Source organism: Malaclemys terrapin, chromosome 17 (assembly GCF_027887155.1).
Source record: "Malaclemys terrapin pileata isolate rMalTer1 chromosome 17, rMalTer1.hap1, whole genome shotgun sequence".
NCBI classification, from domain to species: Eukaryota; Metazoa; Chordata; order Testudines; family Emydidae; genus Malaclemys; species Malaclemys terrapin.
In genome coordinates, this window is record NC_071521.1 from 13,171,614 (window position 1) to 13,192,364 (window position 20,751).

The following is a 20,751-nucleotide window of genomic DNA, read 5'->3' on the forward strand; positions in this document are numbered from 1 at the left end:
TAGGAGGAAGCTATGGTGCAGCTGTTGTCTAGTGTTACAAAATGTATCACTATATAAGGGAGATTAATCACATATGACTCAGATGGATTTGTAAGATAGGCTAATGTTCCCAGAAAGGTGTTTTCGCCTGTAAATATCACTAGAAACCTCAAAGCAGAACATAGCAAGGAAAGGTTTCAGATACTGTCTCCTCTGCCCAGAGGGACAGACTTAAAAATACTATTCAAGGGGGAACTAATTCCGGATTTTCCTTTGGCTTGTGCAATGCAGGTTAGATTATCTAATCAGAATGGTGTCTGTTGCCCTCAAAATGTATGAATTAATTAAAGACCTACATATCAATCATTAAAGGCATTCTCCCTCATTCCTGAGCATCAATAGGAGACAGAAGTTTTAACAGGTGAGGTATGCTTACTTTAGTAGCTTCCAGCTGTGATTCCAGGGTTCCGGATTCTTCCACCATACAGGACCTAAACATAGAATCCCAGTGAGAGAGAGGCTCTCTCCACATACAACAAAGGCCAGGGGTGGGGAGGGGCTTGAAATTAACACCATCCTTTGAGGGTAAAATAATTTTTCAATAAACTTTATAAGAAAACTTTTTCTGTCAAACGTCTGGCCATAAGCTTTTAAATTCAGACTGACCCTATATAAAACAGAGGCTTTTAGAACCTGCTGCATGTAATTTCTTTATATAGTTAATTTCAAGCCCAATTTCACAGGCTGTGATAAAGTAGCCACTGGAAACACTTCATGCCAAATCCAAAGCACTCACCTTCTTACTGGACCTAGTGAAATTAGAAACCCAGTGCAAATGCCCTTCCCATCCCAGACTGTGCCCAACACACACACAAACTACAAGTGATTCACTAGAGACAAACTTTGCCAATGAAACAGGAGCGCTAGAGAGGCTTTACACAGTAAGCAAGTGTGAAAAACCTTTTGAGAACTACTGGCTTAATTTAAAGTCAACCTTGATGTAAGACAATCACCCTTGCAAGACAGAAAAACTCCACTACTTTATTAGGGCTGGGTGAATGTTGCTTTCCGTATTCTCAGTGTGACCCCTCACAAATGAGCACTTCTACAATCCTAATAGTTCAGAGCCACTCTGACACAGCCATTGACAGTCATTTGAATTTTGAAATTGATAGTAGTCACAATTAAACATCGATTTTTAAAACGTTTACAGACTCATTCTTGGCCTGCCAACAAGGGGCACCACACACTGGTTTATAAAGGCCGCCTTTTGCAGTTATGGTCTCCATGATTTTTTTCACAGGTACTAGCTGCATAAAGTCCCTGAAGTTGTTTTTGTTTCTTCGATTCTAAGCAATGTTAAAGCAGCAGTTTTTAGAGCCTCTGTCCTGTAACATTTATAGTGAAAGTTTACAACAGATGACCTGTGTACAAACAGCAAGTTGGATATTGTGCAGATGTGCTGTAATGTGTTGGTGCCCCCGGTGGAATTTAAACTCCTGCTGCTACGATTGTCTTCCCTCTCCCCCACCAGACCCTTTCCTCCCAGAGGTCTCTTATAACTTCTTGGGAAGGGTTTTCAAGTGCTGAATCACTCTGTGGCAATGAAAATATGCCAAACATCTGGGTCTCTCTCACCACAGAGGGTTAAAGCTCAAAATCAAAGCACGTTTAAAGAGAATGAAGCACAGGCCCAGAACCTTGGGCAGGAAGCTGTGAACCAATAATGGAAAGGCAAAAAATCAACAGGGAAACAAACCCCCAAGCATCTCACAGCAGTGAAAGTTAGTTGGAAAGAACACGAGCCTTTGGAATTAAGAGTGCATTTTAAAATCACAGTGAGGTAAGAAAATAAGAGGAAAAACCTTCCAGACAGATCATCCCCAACTTCATACTGATAGACACGAATGACACGACGATATGCTATGCTATTCAAAGAAAAGAAACCAAATGAATTCCAAAAAGAAAACAGGCAAGACAGAGGAAAGAACAGACCACAACAAGACCACAGAAACAGAACAAAACTCCAAGCCAGCACCACCTCACAGAGAATATCAAACAAGCAAATTACTTCATGGAGTACAAAAAAAAAATCTAATTATTTTAATATTTATTAAAAAGAGTTGCTGAGGTGAACAAAACAGAATCTCAGAGTTAATTTGAGCTACAAACTTCATTTAAAAACAGTATCAACCTGTGCAAATATGGCTGCTGTATGCTGATAGATAATGAGAGTAGGACAATGATGTTGACCTTGAAAGTTCTACATACAGTAAATTCTGCTTGATAGCAACCCCGATATTAACAGCAACCTTTGTTGGGGAACCAATCCCATCCCATTGAGTTTAATGTTAATGGCATTCAGATTTGCTACTTATTAACAACATTTTTTGGAAGAAAGTCCCCAGCTACAGACAGGAGTGTGAGGCTGTAGCCAGAGAAGGGAGTAGTGGGACATGCTGAGCACTAGCTCTGGGCAGGTTTGCAGCTTAAGAAGGAAGTGCTAGGTCATTCCTTCCTTGACTGCATCCCCACAAACCTGCCTAGAGCTATTCCTCAGCACATCCCAGTGCTTCCTTCAGGTGGTGTGGCCCCAAAATCTGCTTGCACACAGGGACCGCTCAGGAAGTAAGTGGTTACAGGCTGGGAGAGGAGGCTGTGGGCAGCGCAGTAACAGGAAAGAAAGCTGCAGCCTGGATGCTGGAACTTTCTCCCTGTGCTCCTCGAGCTGTGCAGTGCAAGGGGGCTACACTCAGGAAAGGAAGCACTGGGGTCTGAGCCCCAACCCCCAGAGTGCAGGGAGAGAGACAGTGCAGCTTTATGGGCCCCGAGCATCCCTCCAGAATCTAAAAGCCCTGGCATTTGGGCTACAGTCCCTACTTCCCCTGCTGCTCTTTCCCTAGCTGCAGCCTCACAACCATGCCTCTGCTTATTAGCAACACCTGGATAATGGCAAATTTTTGCTGGCAACTGAAGGTTTGCTAAGAAGCGGAATCTACACTACATGGCTATATGCCCTCTATTGGAGAATGAATGAACACAGACAATGCCCTTTTTAATTAACTGCAGTTTTAATCCTCAGAGTTTTGCTAAAGATTAAAATCCCTCTGCAGCTCTAATAATCAGTTAGACAATAGAGTTGGCGCATGGCAATTGTGAGCACTACCCCACTTTATTTAGTAAATGTCTCCCCTCCGTTAGTATTTCCTGGAACACCAGAACTCAGCTACAACACTACTTTTTAAAAACAGCAAAGATCCAGCACCCATACCAGCAAAATCTATTGGGTTCCACCAAGGTACAACTTCAAAAGCTAGGGTGTTCTCTCTCTTATCTGACGGGAGATACTGTGAGACCAGAGATTCTTTTCACTACAGAGCAAGTTACCAGAGATAAACCCATAAACCATGAACAAGGTCCCTCTAGTCTAAGTAGCACACTAGACAATGTATATAGGGGGCAACCTCCCAAGCAGTGACCCCCTCTCCTTTGTATAGGATTCCTTAATTATTTTAATATTAAATACATTTGACACTGCACCCAAATTTTAAAGTGTTCATTGTGCTGCAGATGTCTTTTTTTTTAATACTGAAAAAGCATGTAACTGCATACAGAAGCTGTCCGGGGGAAAAGCTGGAGGTTTTGGCATCCAGAAAGTCACTGGAGTCAATTTGGGGTTATCCCACTAACTGCCACTGTGCCCGAGAGATCCGTCAACCTCATTTTAGTAGAAAAGGCATAAGCAGTGAAATAGTTATATTGACATTAAGCTTCAGTTAAAATGCCATTGAGATGAATGGGTATTTTACACTTCAGGTTTTCAGCAGACTCAAGCAGAGGTCAGTGCATTGGTTTAGGTTTCCTTTGCAATCCTAAAGCTTACAGAGAGATATATATAGATATATATATTTTATAAGTTAAAGCTCAACTTCTGGAGCACACTTATGCAGCATAATCAAAAAGGAAAACTAGGTAGCCACATAACTGAATTATACATGGAAATGTGATTTTTGTTTTAAAAAAACTGTAGTGATGCTAATTAGTGACAATCTTTAATGGGAGTCTATGAACAGGACATTCTGCTGAATACCCATAAAGTGCAAATCTGGCTATTCCATTCCTTTATTTTACTCTTTTTACAAGATTATATATAGCAATACCCAGTCAAAGCCCTTCAGTTTTAAATGTTCTGAGAGCATTATCGGAATATGTTCTTATTTTACCAAGCGTGATTTTGACTGTTGGGAAATTGAGAGGCTGGCTAGTGAGGACAAAAGGCTACAGATTATCTGATGAGATGTGGAAGCACACCCAATAAAGAGCATCACACCTTGCATATCCTTATAAGCTGACCAGTGATAACTTTCTTAATATAACTGGTCACACAGATGTCCATTAATTCTTTTTCTATTCTGAACCAGGAAAAATGGTATTCCTTCCTCTATGTTTATATTTATCCATATCAATGTCCTGTTACCCATTACTCTCTTTGTGAGGCATTCTTGCTTGAGGGGGAGGAGGGGATGGATAAGTATCTCATGCACATCCCAGGCATGGCTTGCATTGCCCAAATAGAATGATCTTTAATACAACTTTCACAAGCAAAGCAATGACAGGAGAAAGCACACAAGACAGGAGAGGACCCCACATCAAGTTTTGGGGAAATAAAATTCAATACTAACCCATCTAGCAGATACGTCCTGTAGAGCAGGAGGGTCCAAGTATCAGGCAGCAGGACAGAGAGAGAGGTGGTGGGGGGCAAACACATGTTAAATTAAAACCATATTTATACTTCAGACTTTTTGCAAAACCATCTAGATGATGATTTTCTATAAATGCAGAAAGATTTACCATCAAAGGATTACATGAAAAGCACCTTCAGCTTAACTCACCTCTTCTGTACCAGAGCGCACACTTACTAGAACTGACAATATTTGATAGTGGTGTATTTGAGTATGCTCAAGTCAGACACAGTTGTGCTGTACAAATATCTCATTGATTTCTTGCAATTCTGAAACACTGAAATTATTTTTCATTTCTAGAGAGGCTGCTGACCACCCATGCTGCCTCTCCCTAATCATGGGTATTACTAGTACATTGGATAGGAGCTTGCAAAGTGATCTTAAAGACTGTGGAATAGTCTCTTTAGAAAAGTAGTGGAAACCCCCTCTCTGGAACATTTAAACCTGGACTGTACAAAACACTAGAAAATATACCTTAGGGAATCATCTTATGGTTCGACACAGAATAACAGAATTTTCCCCTTTCTAATTTCTATCATAATACAGAGTAGGTAATAAGACAGTTTTAGCGTTTTCTTCAGTTCTGTTCTCAGTATTTAGTATTCTCCTTGCACTACAGAGTCCAGCTCTGGAGCTACCAGATAACCATTAGGGCTTGTCTGTACATAGAATTACCCTGGGAAAGTGAATTCAGGAGCACACACATTTTTTAAAATAGTCTTGAATCAGAGACCCCATTAGCGGACAGCTCCAGCCCCAACTCCCGAACTCAGAAGGTGATCTTACACTCAGCAAATCTGTGCCTCAGCAGCAGACACCTAAAACCCAATTGATCAAAAAAGGAAGCATGGATAAGACGCGCAATGTGAAGAACAATTAACAATCCCTTCTCAATGGGACAGAAATGATTCTCTTTGGGAAATTCCTTAAGACAGCTCCTCTGTTAAGACAGACTGTACCTGGTCTCCTGAATCCACTGGTGGAAAGCATTAGCATGCTGAGCAAATTCCTGGCGCAATTTGTCATTTTCCTCCTGTCTTCGCTGCTCCTTCTGCAGCTCTAACTCACGTTCCTGAGAAACAGGGAAGTCACTTTACACCAAGAAAGAACATGGCAACTTTATCATCCACTGAAATACAGAAACCAAGCCAGTGCAGCAGTGAGATTCTGGAGCTCAGCCCAAAACTGAGGGCCTGTAGGTCTCTTGCCCCCGCTAGTCTAACTATGATAACCAATATTCCTACAGAAGTCTTGAGAAAAAGCATTGAAGTGAGCCTTGCAATCATAATACTATAACATGACAGATCATAAGGAACACAGTATCTCATAGCTACAAGTGGGAGATCATTATTTGTGTTTGGGATCTTTCAGGAAGAATGGAATGGGGGGGGGGGGTGTCATGAAGTAGCAACCCAAATATATGGATAATGGAGGATTTTGGGAGGCACTAGCCCCACAGAATTCCTTTCAGAAACATTTCTGTGCTACCAGATGAAGGTGTTTCCATTTGTAATGTTTTTTGCTGAGTAAAAGCACGGATTCTCTGGACGGACAGTGTCCAAGGAAGACTCCAGAGGCAGAGTGGCAATGGGAGGAGCCTTGTTCCGATTTACCTTGATGATCTTCTGCAGGTTCCTCCAGGTCTCTTCAAGAGCCTCCATAGTGAACCAAGTGTACGGGTTGGAGGCTACCCGGAAGCTCTTGATCTGGCGATCCAGCTCAGCTAGCTGGCTGAAGTCAGCCTGGGCGGAACTTAGTGAGGAGCGGAAAGCATCGTGAGCCTCGCGCAGTGCCTTGATCTCCTCCAGCGAGTTACACCGCACTGGGTCGGTCAGGTCCTCCTCTGCATTCTCAAACCAACTGTTAAACGCAGATGCCTTCTTTGCAAAAGTCAGGAACAGATCCTCAACCTCAGAGAGAGAAGACAATCTAGGTGTTCACGTAGGCAATAACACAAATAGAATATATTCAAGCAGGAGGACCTGGTATTAAGAACATGCAATAAATAATACATAATTTGCACCTGTTGCTCCTTTCTTGCAAGGCGGAGAACTAACCATAAGCACTACCTGTAAAATGGGGATAGTACTATTCCTCCCAATGACATCTCCCCTAAGACAGCCCCAGAGGCCCATCTCACCCTCACCCACAGCTCTTAGGGGCAAGGCCAGACCTTTCCAGGAAGCAAAAGCTGTCTCTGGCCTCCAATGAGGCAGCTGGGGAGACAGAAATACATTTTGAGACTTGGGAGCCATCTTAGAGTACATCTACACTACAGCGGGGAGTCGATTTAAGATACGCAAATTCAGCTACGTGAATAGCGTAGCTGAATTCGACGTATTGCAGCCGACTTACCCCGTTGTGAGGACGGCGGCAAAATCGACTTCTGCCGCTTTTTGTCGGCGGCGCTTACTACCACCTCCGCTGGTGGAGTTAGAGCGCCGATTTGGGGATCGATTGTCGCGTCCCGACGGGACGCGATAAATCGATCCCCGAGAGGTCGATTTCTACCCGCCGATTCAGGCGGGTAGTATAGACCAGACCTTAGAGAACTTCTTTACAAAAAAACAAAAACAAACAAACAAAAAAACCACAAATGACTGCAAATCAGCAGGTCTCTGCTCACTTCTGTCTAGGGAAAGTGGCTATTTTTCAGTCGTGGTCATGTGAAGGGAGGAGCACTTTGGGGACAGCAACAGTAGAGCAGGTTGGCTAGACAAGCTGTAAAGGGACAGTTGGGAGAGGTCAGGGGACCTAGGAAACAAAATTTTATCAAAGTTTTGCACTTGGGAATTAATTGTGTGTGTGGGGGGGGATCTGTCTTGTATATTTGGACTGTAAGCTCTTCAGGACAGGGACGGTGTCATTTGTACAGTACCTAATACTAGGTCCTGATCAGAGCCTCTAGGTGCTACTGTAAAGTAAATTATTAACAACAACGAAAGGGAAATAGAGGCATAAAGAAGGAAGTAATTTCTTCAAGAACACATAGCCAGTAGCAGAGTTTGGACTGGAACCCAGAACTCTAGACTCCCAGTCCCCTTGCAGTGACCACTTAACAATACTGCATCCCTAGCTAAGCGTTTTCTCAAAAATACAACATAGCAGAAAATCTGTCCTCAACAAATTGTATTTTAGTTAAATAACTACAATTATGAAATACAAGTTGCACACGATGTAGAAGGCTGGTCCTTTAAAACAACTCCACTGTCAATACCTTTTCCATGAAGGCTTCTCACGAGAAAGCATTTGGTGTATGACAACTAACTGTGTTTTTACACAGCTTGTATATCAAGATTTTATATCAATGCTGTGCACAACTGTCAAACTTTATAGTGTTCCAGACTATTAAGAAGAGATGGTTCCAAGGTCTGTGCTCTCACCTTTCTGAAGTGCTCCTGGGCCTCCAGCAGTTTCTTCTTCCTAGCAGCAGAATTAGCCAGCAGCTGGTTCCAGCGTTTCATCAAAGAAGCATGCCGGACCTCGATGGCCTTCGACTGGATGTGTTTGGCTGCCAGCAACTGATCTTTCAGTGCAGTGATGTTTGCGATTCCTTCCTGTTGGAAAGCCTGGAGACCAGCATCAAAAGTTTCCTGCAGCGTTAAAAAGGAAGAAACTAATGTAGATTAACTATATTTATGGATAATGTAGACATTATTTTAGGAAAATGCAAAAATAAATGCCAGGCCTTCCAATATTCATCTGTCTGATGAGCATTAAGCTCCATTGCTTCTCTGGCTCAAAGCACCTTGCACTGACCTGTTTCGTGAGGAGTGTTTGCACAGAGGAGAGATCCCGTCCATAGTCATCGGTCTTCAGACTGTTTTCCTTCTCACCTGGATAATGAAGCAGAGACTAAATATAAACACCCACATTCCTTCTTCCTAAATTTGGGGAAGGGATATCACTGCTCAGCAAATCAATGGCTCAGACGACCACCCATATCCGCTTAAAACAAGGTCAGTCAGAAACCATTCTCCATTCAAGACGGGCTGCCGTTTTCAGTCACCTGCTTTGTCAATGCACCCATGTTTCAATGCAGCACATACCTATCCAAGACTCCACTACGTCGGCTTTCCAGTTGAACTGGAGGAAGGCAGAGTTCTCATCTAGTTTGGCCTTCCTTTGAGCTGCTGCCTTCTCCAGATCTGACACCTTGCCCCTCAGACCTTTTATCTTTGCAGTTATGTTCTCCTCATGATGATTGTTCTGTGGAATAGGAGAAAACAGTTTAGTTCCTATGTGATTTAATCATCTTCTACACACCACTGGAGGAAATCTAGTCCTGTTCACCAAAATTAGGAAGAAATACACTTAAAACATATAGGCATCTGAAGGACTCCTTGGGATACTTATGAAAATTCCTAAAATGGATACCAAGGCTGAGGACAACAGAAGCAATTAAGACTAGTGTTCTCAAAAGAGCTGAAGGGAGTTAGCTACTCAAATCCCATTCTGAGTTTGGTGCCTAGCTCCCCTTAGGCTGCTTTGACAATTTCAAACAAGAAACATTAGCAGGACTAATAAAATAAATCCTGCACATTAACTCACAAGGCAGCCCACTAGCTCTAACAACATGGGAACAGACCACCTTGATTCCCTATTTATTTAGGGGTTCTCCATTTGGTGAAGAAGATGGCCTCATTCTACCTTAAATATGTGCCTCAAATGTGAGAGAAATCAGGAATGCAAACAATTTACTCTTGTTTTTTCTCTGTATTGCTAGACTATTAATGCTTTCTGGGAAGTGAATACACAGATAGAAAACAAAAGCATGGGATGGATAACAGCCATTTTAGGTCTTTCGGAGAAAATTCCAATTCATGTTTCACAATGATCTTACTGACTAGATGAGAAGTGTTAAAGATCATGGGAAAAGGTATCATGGTACACAAATGGGTGCGTCAGAGGCTCTAAGCATAAAAGACAGGATTTCTTGGTCTGGTCTAGCACAGACCCATGCGTAAGAATCAATTGGGATGGCTGTCTCTGGGAAAGAGAAGTTAAGTGACTTGCCCAAGACATCCAACAAGTCAGCAACAGAGCCAGAATTAAAACTAAGGAGCTTCTGTGATCAGTCTACCATGCTGCTGTCTCTAAAGTATTTAAAATCAATTATATGCCAAATGCCCTGTTATTGTGGCTATAGAGAGCATGATGTATAGACTGTGTTTAGTTTTCATTTTTTAAACATACTTGCAGCTCAGTGTTAAGAGAACAATAAATCCATTTTGACATGCTGACACTTTAAAGAATGTTCAAGGCATTTTTCTTACCCAGTTACACTCACCTTCTTAATGAGGTCCTCTCCATTAGCACAAACATCATTCACTCTGTCCTTGTGGACAGTGAAGTCAGTTTCAAATGCTTCATGCTTTTTCAGCAAGCCCTGTAGGGAAAGCATGTTCACAAGTCACTTTCCTACATAATCTTACTTCTCAAGAGGACTGCTTATAAAACAAGGATGAAAATAAAAGCAAAACAAAACCATTATAATATGCCTGCAACACATCAATCAGTGCAATACTCACTATTGCAATTATTAGTTAGTTTTAGCTAATACACATTCTGGCTATTTTTTGGGGTGTGCGAAGGAGGAGAGGGAGGAAGAATTGTTGGGTATAATCCTGGATATAGTCCTTAAATATAATGTTAAGTTAGTTTTCTTTCACCTTTATCCAAGGAGAGAGAAGGTCTTCTCTATGAAGTCCACTAGAGACCTCATCATGCAAATATAATTTACCTGGAAAGCATGTGATCTGCAAAACCGCACATAGTCAGTATACAAGTTAAGCATGTGCGCGTGTGTTTGCAGGACCAGAGCCTTAACAGGGAAGGGGGTATTTTAAAAAAAAAGATGGATTAGAAAAATTCTCTTGCTTCGTGCTGCTGTTGAGACTCTTCTTCACTGCAACTCAGAAAGGGGAATCAAAAAAACCTTTATGCCATTTTTACACAATTCTGGGGTTGCTTTGCATCAGTCTAGTCCTCCAGCACAAATAAAAGCAGTCTGCTTTAATTAGCGCTGCCTACGCCAAAGGCCCATATCCACAAGACCCATCTAAATACTGGAGAAAAATCTTTTGAAATCATTTTTATATAAGGATCATCGATATTTTATAATATAATTCTTTAAAATGAACAAAATGTCTGACTTAAAAAATAACAAAAGGATATTTTAAATTCTAACCATTACATGTTATAAATAACTGGTAAGGAGAGAACCAGAACAGTACAGCTTTTGCTTACTTGGATAGCAGCAAGTGTGTCTCCATAGTCCTCACTGGCTACCAGGGTCATTTTCTCATTGATCCAGGCTTCCTCCTCTTCCACATTTGCTACAAACTGCTGATACTCCAGAGACTCCTCCAGACGTTGGCCACTGTAAGAGGAATGAGAGGAAGTGAGGGAGGGAAATCACAGGTTGCATTCTGTACATTCAGCTATGATATGGAAGCAGAATAACTACTAAATGTAGGTGAAGTGGAGGTCAAGACAGGTGAAAGGACAGCCTGCTCACCAACCCTAAAATGTGATCATTTTACACGAACCTCTTTCCTTCAGAAGCTGAAAATGACCCCACTGACACTGCCAGCTCTAGATCTATCCTAAATCTACTATGTAATTCACCAGGCAATTTCACAGTCCTTACATATCTGGAAATTATGTACTCCCCCCGTCTCCCACCACGGTCTCTATTCAGGAGAGCACAGCATGGTGGGAATAACAATGTCAAGCCTCTAGCCTACAAATGAAGAAGGAATAAATGCCCCCAAAGTTTAGATTGTGTTCAACTAAAGGAAAACACAAAACTGAAGTTAGTACTGAGGAGCATTTACGAATGACCCCTCAGGCATGGCCTCAGTAGAATGCACTATTAGCATTTATTGCATTGATATTGCTGATGACCTGAATCAAAAGATTGCAAGATTTGGCTGCTATTCGTCCCTATATGTTTCATTCATACTTCCTGATGTAGAAAAATGATTCTCACTCACCGAGCTGCTGCCAACTGCTTTAACTCCTTCCAGTGGTCTACAAACTGAGCTAGTCTCTGCTGTATCTCCTCCTTTCCAATCGTGTTATCATCTGACAGTTTTTTACCAGTGTCTAACACACCCTGTGAAGCAGACAAAGCACACATCAGTATTCTCGGTGTTTTCAATTTTCAACAGCAGTGCTGCTTTCTCCTCACCATTTATCTGCACTCCTTACAACTCTCCAGTTCATGTGTTTTTTGTGGATTTAGAATCAAGGTGAGAAGTGTTACTGTCTGAAGAGGAAGGAACTTCCTGTCACTTTAATTGAAAATACTCCATATCTTTGCTTAGTCATGTCCTTCTTTAGGAGTATGAGGACGTCTGATTTCCTTTGTGATCTGCAGAAACATCTCAGGCTGCACAGATCTAAACCAGTGATGCTTATCATTGATTTGTGATCCAGATCATATAAATGCTAAAAATCTATAACTTGATTATACAGAGTACTACATTTTCTATCATGACTGGTTATTTTCCTCATCCAAATGTTTGCCTGTAACCTATATGGTTTGCGTTGGAAACAACACAGCAGTACCTGTCATGGAACAGCTCTTTATCAGATTTTTTTTTTTTTTTTTTTACCTGGATGGCAGGTTCGTGAGCAGCCAATTCTGCTTCCAGACGTTTGTGTTTCTTTCTTAGGTTCTGCACTCCAGTTAGGTCTCTGCCATAGTCCTCTGAGCTAACCAGCAGCTTCTTTTCCCTGAGTCCCAGAGAAGAAAAGGGGGAGGAGGGGAATGAGTAAAGTTTATACCTTTAAAGGTCAAACTAGACAGATATAACAGTTGCCATTGAAAACTTGACACTTAACAGCTCTAACGGGAATTAACATTACCTCCTTTTGTATGTTTGTATGTATGTTTCGCATTCCAGAACTGGCGCTTACAGCAAATTATTACATATATTTAAAGCGGTAAATATAAAGATTTTAATGGAGTCCTCTGTTTTTAGCATTTGATGGCCTTTCAGCTACTTTGTAATACAGAGAATCCAAGGCAGAAAAATCAATATAAATAATGAGGATGTTCCCTACAGCCCAGCACTACGAGCGCCTTTAAAGCAGTAAGCCATGCACATGACTTACAAATGTTAGTCAAAAGGATTCAGCTCCCAGCAGTTTGACCAGAACAGTTTCAAAGAGGGGACAGGACGCTCCCTCTATAGATATATTCTACAGAAATATCCACTCCTTCCCTCCTTTCAAAGCTTGAAAGTAACTATAATTCTCCAATTTTGATCATTTCTATTTGGATAACCTTCACATATTGATGGAGTGGAAACCAGCACAGTTCTTCTTATTTCCTTGATTATAAACCAGTCATATCAATAATATCAGGATCCATATGAACATCTCTGGAAAGCATTTTTTCTTAACTGCTATCACAGGCCAAAATAGTAAAATTAAAAACTGCTTTCAGCCGGCTCATAAATGCCTTTTTGAAAGAAATTTCAAATTGACAGAGGCAGAGTTTAAAAGATACACAGGATTCATAGGATTTTTACCACAAGATTATAGTCAAACCTCAAGTTTTTCCTAGCACTGAACATGCTTTCTGAAGCCTGACCATCAATATCTATAGACATTAAGACCATGCCCACACTAGAGTTGAAGCCACTTCTGCATGCTTCCCCAAGCACTGTGGGCAAGGATGTGTGTGTCTTTGTAGCTGCATTATAAAACTATACTATAAATTATCTAGACAAGATGACATACACCTGACGAGTGGGTAGGTAATCTATGGCATAGTTAGATTAACATGGTTCTTGGGGAAATGATCTTTTTCCTCAGTGACATGGTAAATTGTGCTATCAACAACTGCACTGAAATATGGTTGTTGATAGCATGGCTATAATATGGACATGGCCTCAGACAATGCTAATCTAGAACTTCTGAAGTACATACTTGATCCAGGACTCCTCATCGTCCATATCCCGGAAGAACTGATGCAAGCGGTGGGACTCATTCAGATTTGCACGGCGGGCAGCTGCCATGCTCTTGATCCGCTGGAAGCGCCCATTAATAGTGTCTCGCTTGTCCTTTACCTGGGAGGTGTCAAAAGCGCTGCTAGTCATCAAGCTGTCAGCCTGGCCATTCAGGTCCTTCAGGCGATCCTGGAATCATAAGCAAGGAGTGTGTGAAGAACGAAAATCTCAATTTTTGAGCATGTAGCCTCAGCACAGGATCTTCTCTTCATAGTCATGATGTACACACAGAGAAAATGTATTTCTACAGGTTTAAACTTTACAGCATGTTGCTATGGAATTCTCCGATTACTATAATTTCTCTTCCTGTTAGCAGAGGAGGTGCTTACTTCATGGGCAGATATGTCAGCTTCCAGGAGTTGGTGTTTCTTCAGCAGGTTATTTACAGATGCCAGGTCTTTTCCATAGTCTTCAGATGCAAGCAGAGCCTCCACCTGGAAAAGGAAGAATACAATTACATATTGCATGGTTGTCTCCTCCGATTGTCCCCAATGCAAGTTAAGTTTGTGAACTGTGTCTCCCTACTTGTCTCAGACATGGGAGATTTGATGCAAGCATTTTTCCTGCCAACATCAGTGTAGGCAATGACACAGCATAGAAACTTCCCAAACACTTGTTTTTTATTCTCTTAAGAATTTTTTGGAGCACATCACATATCAACAAAGGGAACCAGTATCAGAGAAACCAGAGTGCATAATCCCCAATCCAGGGTAGTCAGGTACCTCTGACAGCCAAAAGTCAAAATCCTTAATTCCAGTATTGAAATTCTGCTGTTTGTTGGCTTCCTTCAGCTTCTGACTCTTCTCTGCTGATTTCTGCACCAGAAACTGCCACTGGTCATCCAGAGCAGCTAAACGTGCCTGTTACGAAAAGGAGAAGATAAACGCTCAGAAGCAAAACAAAATCCCTAATAAATGTAGCAACACACTGTACACATTTGGTTGCTGCTTCTACAACTATAGATAATGCAGTTATTCATGCGATCTAGGAAAATTCTCCATTGTCTGCCTCTCCATTTCACTTTTACATTCTGACAGAAGAATCAGAAAACATTACTCATTTCCAAGCAAAAATGGGACAAAACAGTTCTCATGCTCCATACTGCATAGTTAAACCAGGAATTAAAAAAAAAAAAAAAAAAGCTTCTACAAAAGGAAGTGGTTTTCCTCATTCTAACAAAATATAACTATAGAATTAGTTGAAGGCTACATGTCATTAATTATCCTTTTGTGCTGCACCTACCTTCACTGCATCCTCGCTGCCGGCACACGCTCCCCGATCAATGAGAGAATTCCCCATGTCAATGACTCCACGGATCCGGTCCGCATTGGCATGAAGTTCAGCTTCAAAGGCCTGGTGTTTCTGGTGTTTGCTCTGAATGCAGCAAAAACAAAGCTGTTAAGGACTGGACATGGGGCTCCTAAATTATTCTCATGGGTAGAGAAAAGAATGCAAGAATGTTCTGCATAGACAGGGTTAGAAGAAAGGGAGTTTGTGTGTAGTCTAATCTGCAGAAATACTTAATGCCTTATGTCAAATCATGAAAATCCAAATCTCTCTCTAGGCATTTACATCATATTCAACACTTGCTCTCTCAGTCTTACTAAGTGAGCATTAGGCTGTTTTTGAACCAGCATGTTTACCTGTGATTGGACATTTACACTAATGTTCCTATATCAGCATATATCTCCTGCATTTTAAAGGGGGCTGCAACACATTTCTAATGTTAAGTTTTGCTATTCTCCAAATATGGATTTCTGGTTTACATGGCACCACTGCTAAAAAACACTGACTGTGTATGTATGTACCCTGAACATGGTGGCTGCTCCACACTGATCAGTTCTAGAGGTTTATGACTTTTCCCATCCAAATTCATGGGTCAGGAGGAAAAAGTCCCCACCCCAACCTGCACTTTTTCTGCACAGTTTTCATATGAGAAGATATGGAGTCACCATATGACTAAATTATGTGGTAAAACAATGAGTTAAACATAGTTAGCAACTCAAAACTATTTAAGAAACAATGCTTAGCTGTTTGTTGAAATTTGTCTTCACTGAAAATGGAAGGCACCATGAGAACAACAGGAGCCACAGGAAGGGAGCGAATAAGCAATTTTCTTTCATACACACGCATACGCCCACCATAAGCATAAACAATGGGACAAGAATGACAAAACAGTATTTACAAGTATCAACTCCACATGCTAGTAACACTGGACAAATACATTGTCCTGAGGGAGAATGGAAAGGAAGGTGACCGTTAGAGTAAAAATAAAAGAAAAATGCTACAGTACTGTTATGAAAAATTCCGCATGGCCTGCTTATTCTGAAAACTGTTATTGCTGAAGGCTGTGATTATACTGTACACCAGCTAAAATCCACCCATTTCTTGGCATAAATTCATTATGCTGGAGAATGAAAAAAGCTTCTCATAGTACAAAATGTCAATCTATTACCACCAAAACAAATTCACACTCTAGGGAAATGACAGATGACATTTTTGCTTGAGTAGCCAATATATAGATAGTGCAACCTCCAGGGCCAGAAAGACAAACATTGCTTCCTTCACTAATGCCCCTCCCTCCTTACCCTAGTCACTTCTCCACTCTTCGTTTTGCTCTGTCCTCTAATTCTTCTCCTCCTTGGATTCTTACCACTCCCATCAGCCTTCCACATATACTCTCAGTTCTGCACTCTTCCCTCTACTTCTTCCACACTGCTATCCCTGCAAACTGTGGGCAATGTGGATCTCCCACTTTCACTGATACCTTTCCTTCAGAAATTTTGACTCCAGACACAAGTTAGTGGAATTGACATCACATGGCCATGGGTTAATCACCACTACTCTAGGTCCAGCAGGAATGAGGACAAGACATGTCCAGTAGCAAAATATTTGAAAAAGGAGGATGACAACCCATATTTCTGATTCCTTATGAACCACCCCTTAAAGAATTAATACTGCACCACAATTTAAACAGATCATGCAGAACACATCTGCAAAACAAATACATAAGTAAATGGTGTTTAAGAAGCATTAACTAAACAAAAAAGCAACACCCAAAAACACTGAGGTCTATGGTAACATCTGTTTGGAGGTCAATGAATATTAGAAGATGAAAAAGAAACTGGATGAATTAATGGATGGAGCAACAGACTGAACACAACCAGACTTTGTGCTCACATATAATCTATACAGAGGAACAAACACCTACCATGGCCAGTCCAACCAAACTACAAAACTTACCAGCAGTTTGGAAAGCTACAAAACAGATCAAGAAGAGAAGAGTTCAGTGCAGTCATACTGATCCACATACCAGTATTAAAACACAGTAAATCACTTAAAGAGATTCTTTAATAATGAAAAATAGATGAAGATCTGCAACTTAGGACAGTAAGTGGGGGTGGGACATAAGAGACATTTATAAAAGAGCAACAGAGGGTCCTGTGGCACCTTTGAGACTAACAGAAGTATTGGGAGCATAAGCTTTCGTGGGTAAGAACCTTACTTCTTCAGATGCAAGACTTGCATCTGAAGAAGGGAGGTTCTTACCTACGAAAGCTTATGCTCCCAATACTTCTGTTAGTCTCAAAGGTGCCACAGGACCCTCTGTTGCTTTTTACAGATTCAGACTAACACGGCTACCCCTCTGATTTATAAAAGATAAATTCTTATTTTATCTTCTAGCTGTTGGGGAGAAGAGAGGATAGGATGTCTTATCAAATTTACACAGGAGCATAACTGCCTAGGGATTTATGTGAATTCTGGCAGCATATTTATGTGGATATTACATATTTTATTATATTTATTAAAAAAATAATTACTGCCTTCTATTTCGGTCCTTCCTCTATGCACATTGCATGTCTCCATAACGAAAGGATTGCTTTATTTACATTTTTTCCCCGTTAGAAGATTAATTCCAAACAATTTGTTATCCCTTTAACATGGACTTGGAATTTTTCCTGTGCACATCTTGTTATCAGCAACAGGATATGCCACATGGAATTAAACTTTCACTCCATTTGACTTTCTTGGTCAAATAATTATTCACCTGGATGTTTGTGGGATCCTTATAGGATTCATCACTTGCAGTTTGGAGTTTTTCACTGATCCAAGCCTCTATTTCATCAACATCACGGCTGAATTGCTGGAGGGTCTGAGATTCTCCCAGTTTAGACCTCTTCTCAATCATCTGAGCTTTCAAACGACGCCACCTGTACATAATCAGAGATATGGTTCATACTCACCAGTACCTATAAGAACAGGCATGAAGTAGGAGACTATGTACCATCATAACAGTTATACATGGTCTCTAAACAATTTCCTTCTTTTCAGAAGGTATCCACAGCTGATCGAACAATGAAATTAGCACACCAACCTGTCCAGAACTTCATTGCGTCTGTTAGAAATGACCCCTTTAGCATAGTGGTCAGCAGAAATCAGCTGGTCAGCAAACGATTGCAGGGCAGCAATTTTTTCTTCCTGTTCAAAACAAAAAGGACACAAGTTGGATATATTCAGGTACCGCAAAAAAACAAAAAGCCACTGTAAAGAGTTGTGTCAGAACTAGAGTAGGGCATCCTTTTGAAAGAAGGCTGGTATCTTGTTAATATGAGTCTAAGGAAATCAGCCCTATGTCAGAATGAGCAGAACTCCACTTAAGAGTAAGTGGGAGATCCTACAGATCAGACATTGAGAAGAAAATTCTTTTGGCCTCTGCCAGAACTACAGAGGAACTTCTCTCAGGATCAGAAAGGGCTCTTCCAGGATTTAGAGGAAATGGAGAAACACTGATTTTTTTCAGTGTAAGGATTTCCAATACAAACCATTAAATTGCTTAGTCTTTTCACAAGAAATATGCTGTACTGTGATTCATGCTGCCCTAGTTAGGTAAATACCTATTATTTTATTGCATTGTGTCCATAACCAATCAATAACAAACCCCTTATTATCTGCAGTGATATTCACAATTTCTCATCTTTGTAACCAGTTTCTAATCTGCTAAAAATTTAGAACAAATCTTTATAGGGTTCTAAACTTTAGAGTCACATCACCAACATCAGATCTATCATATCCTGCTGATCTTAAAAGAAGTTTTCAGGAGCTGAATGTAAAATGAAATAGAACAGCTGTCCCTCACTTTGGATACATCCCTCACCTGGACATTGATTGCTTTATCAAAGTCTTCATGTTTCTTGATGAGAGCCTCCACACTGTCTAAGGAGTCTCCTTTATCTTCTGTGTTCAGGAAAGCCTCCCGGGCAGCCATCCAGTTTTCTGCTTGTTCACAGTCCCGATGAAACAGCTAAGGAGAAGGAACACAGGTAGGAGAAGACTAACCAGTGAGTACTGCCCAATGGTGGGAGTGAAAGAAAAGTTTCCTTAAGAAAGCATACTATTTAAAAAAATAAAAAAGGCAGCAAAGTACCTGTAGTTCTAGACACTGGTCCAGCATCATTCTACGTTGGACCCAGGCTTTCTCCAAGTCTGCCCGTTCTTGATCTAGAATATCCAGTTTCTCCTTGATCTCTGGGCTGGCATAGTGTCCACGAGCCAAGAGTTGTTGCCCAAACTGCTCAAATGCCAGGAAAGTGCCAGCCCTGGCATCTATTTCAGTGCGATGTTCCTGTAAGAAAGGAGGGGGAGAAGGGGATAAAAGAGGTTTAATAACTAGAAGCAGAATGCTAAACTGCGAGGAAAGAGGTTCTCAGTCTCATCTTGGGAACATACATGGGGAGTCTCAAAAAACCACTGTTGAACTGGTTTACTAACAGATTACAAAAAACTGATTTTAACAGCCAATGTTCACACCTACAGAAAAATGCAGAGGGCTCTGGCACATACCTGGTGTCTCTCCAATAAAGCCTCAGCTCCAGTCACATCCTTTGCCAGTTCATCTGAGGACACCAGTCCCCGGATTCCATTGATCCAAGACATGAGGTCCCTGTAACCATAAAAGCAACCAAAAGATGGGGTTGTGGTTTTTTTTGCTTGCAGCAAGTCTGATTAGGGAAATGAGTTATCTTTCACCACTCCAACAAATATTCAGTCCAAGTCATATACTATATGTACTTAAATTAATAACTAAACTAACAGTGGGGACCAGGGATTTGATCGGTTTAGTTTTTACCTGAAGTCACTGAGGAAACGCTGCAGGTCATGGGAATCCCCAAGCTTCTCTTTACGCTGGTCGGCACGTTTCCCCAGGCTATTCCAGGCCTGGTTCAGTTCAGTACATTTTTCTTGGAGGTCTTCAGCAGATTCTGGGTGTGACTGAATTAGGCGCTCAGCAGTCTCACCTAAAGAGTTCACCTGGCAATAAAGAAGAAGGAGTAAGAAGAAAGGCAGGAACCTCTTTTGCAGTACCATCGTTACTGCTACAGAAAGCAAGTAACCCATGCGTTCTGGTCTCTTGGTCTGACCTTGTCTCCAAGAGCTGCCAAATCTCTCTCAAAGCCTTCATGCTTGCGTTGCAGGGCCTGCACACTGGCCAGGTCATGTCCGTAGTTGTCTGTATTTAATGCCTGATTCTTTTCTTCAATCCATTCCTTTGTTTCATCAGCATCTCTGGTTGGGGAAAAAGGAAAAACACTGAAATGAAGGACATGCTAAAGTCTCATCAAACTCCAGGTAACCTGTTTCCATAAGTACTTAATACTTCAAATTTTTTTTTTTTAATTGTCTGGTTTAAAGAGGAAGTTAAACTCTCAGAGCTAAGAAAGAATATTTGTGTCATTTAAAAATCAGAATTGTTGGTGCCCTTCATTAATAAGCTTTCCTCTGAGAATCTCAACACTTAATAAATCAAGCTTCAGATTACACCTGTGAGGCAGTGTGAATTCTCAAGATCATAAAGGCAATCTCTGGCAGAGCTAGGAAATGAATCTAGACCGCCTAATTCTCACACTCCTGTGCTGTAACCATTAGAGAGACTTTCCTCTCTCTAGTGAATGCAGACACAGAATACATAGAGTTCTTGTTGGTCCTGGATTAAGATATTCATTCCTTTT

The 20,751-nt window shown here is 41.1% G+C and overlaps 1 protein-coding gene across 8 annotated transcripts in view; it reads right to left on the minus strand.

Moving 5' to 3' along the window:
• The window catches only part of SPTAN1 (spectrin alpha, non-erythrocytic 1), a 72,319-nt gene that overhangs the window by 3,197 nt on the left and 48,371 nt on the right, over nucleotides 1-20,751 (minus strand). For 3 of the 8 annotated variants that reach the window (XM_054007506.1, XM_054007507.1, XM_054007504.1), the window contains 24 exons: nucleotides 20,164-20,308; nucleotides 19,872-20,053; nucleotides 19,586-19,685; nucleotides 19,170-19,367; nucleotides 18,900-19,046; nucleotides 18,120-18,223; nucleotides 17,793-17,955; nucleotides 16,988-17,002; nucleotides 14,987-15,118; nucleotides 14,467-14,604; nucleotides 14,074-14,178; nucleotides 13,665-13,873; nucleotides 12,344-12,464; nucleotides 11,720-11,841; nucleotides 10,971-11,103; nucleotides 10,012-10,110; nucleotides 8,771-8,930; nucleotides 8,481-8,557; nucleotides 8,105-8,314; nucleotides 6,335-6,631; nucleotides 5,681-5,793; nucleotides 4,662-4,679; nucleotides 1,845-1,907; nucleotides 416-470 (listed from right to left, as the gene is read on the minus strand). In XM_054007506.1, the coding sequence (XP_053863481.1) occupies nucleotides 416-470; nucleotides 1,845-1,907; nucleotides 4,662-4,679; nucleotides 5,681-5,793; nucleotides 6,335-6,631; nucleotides 8,105-8,314; nucleotides 8,481-8,557; nucleotides 8,771-8,930; nucleotides 10,012-10,110; nucleotides 10,971-11,103; nucleotides 11,720-11,841; nucleotides 12,344-12,464; nucleotides 13,665-13,873; nucleotides 14,074-14,178; nucleotides 14,467-14,604; nucleotides 14,987-15,118; nucleotides 16,988-17,002; nucleotides 17,793-17,955; nucleotides 18,120-18,223; nucleotides 18,900-19,046; nucleotides 19,170-19,367; nucleotides 19,586-19,685; nucleotides 19,872-20,053; nucleotides 20,164-20,308 (3,106 nt within the window). The remainder of the gene's footprint in view (nucleotides 1-415; nucleotides 471-1,844; nucleotides 1,908-4,661; nucleotides 4,680-5,680; nucleotides 5,794-6,334; nucleotides 6,632-8,104; nucleotides 8,315-8,480; nucleotides 8,558-8,770; nucleotides 8,931-10,011; nucleotides 10,111-10,970; nucleotides 11,104-11,719; nucleotides 11,842-12,343; nucleotides 12,465-13,664; nucleotides 13,874-14,073; nucleotides 14,179-14,466; nucleotides 14,605-14,986; nucleotides 15,119-16,987; nucleotides 17,003-17,792; nucleotides 17,956-18,119; nucleotides 18,224-18,899; nucleotides 19,047-19,169; nucleotides 19,368-19,585; nucleotides 19,686-19,871; nucleotides 20,054-20,163; nucleotides 20,309-20,751) is intronic. The other 5 variants (XM_054007510.1, XM_054007508.1, XM_054007511.1 and 2 more) reach the window with 3 other exon arrangements.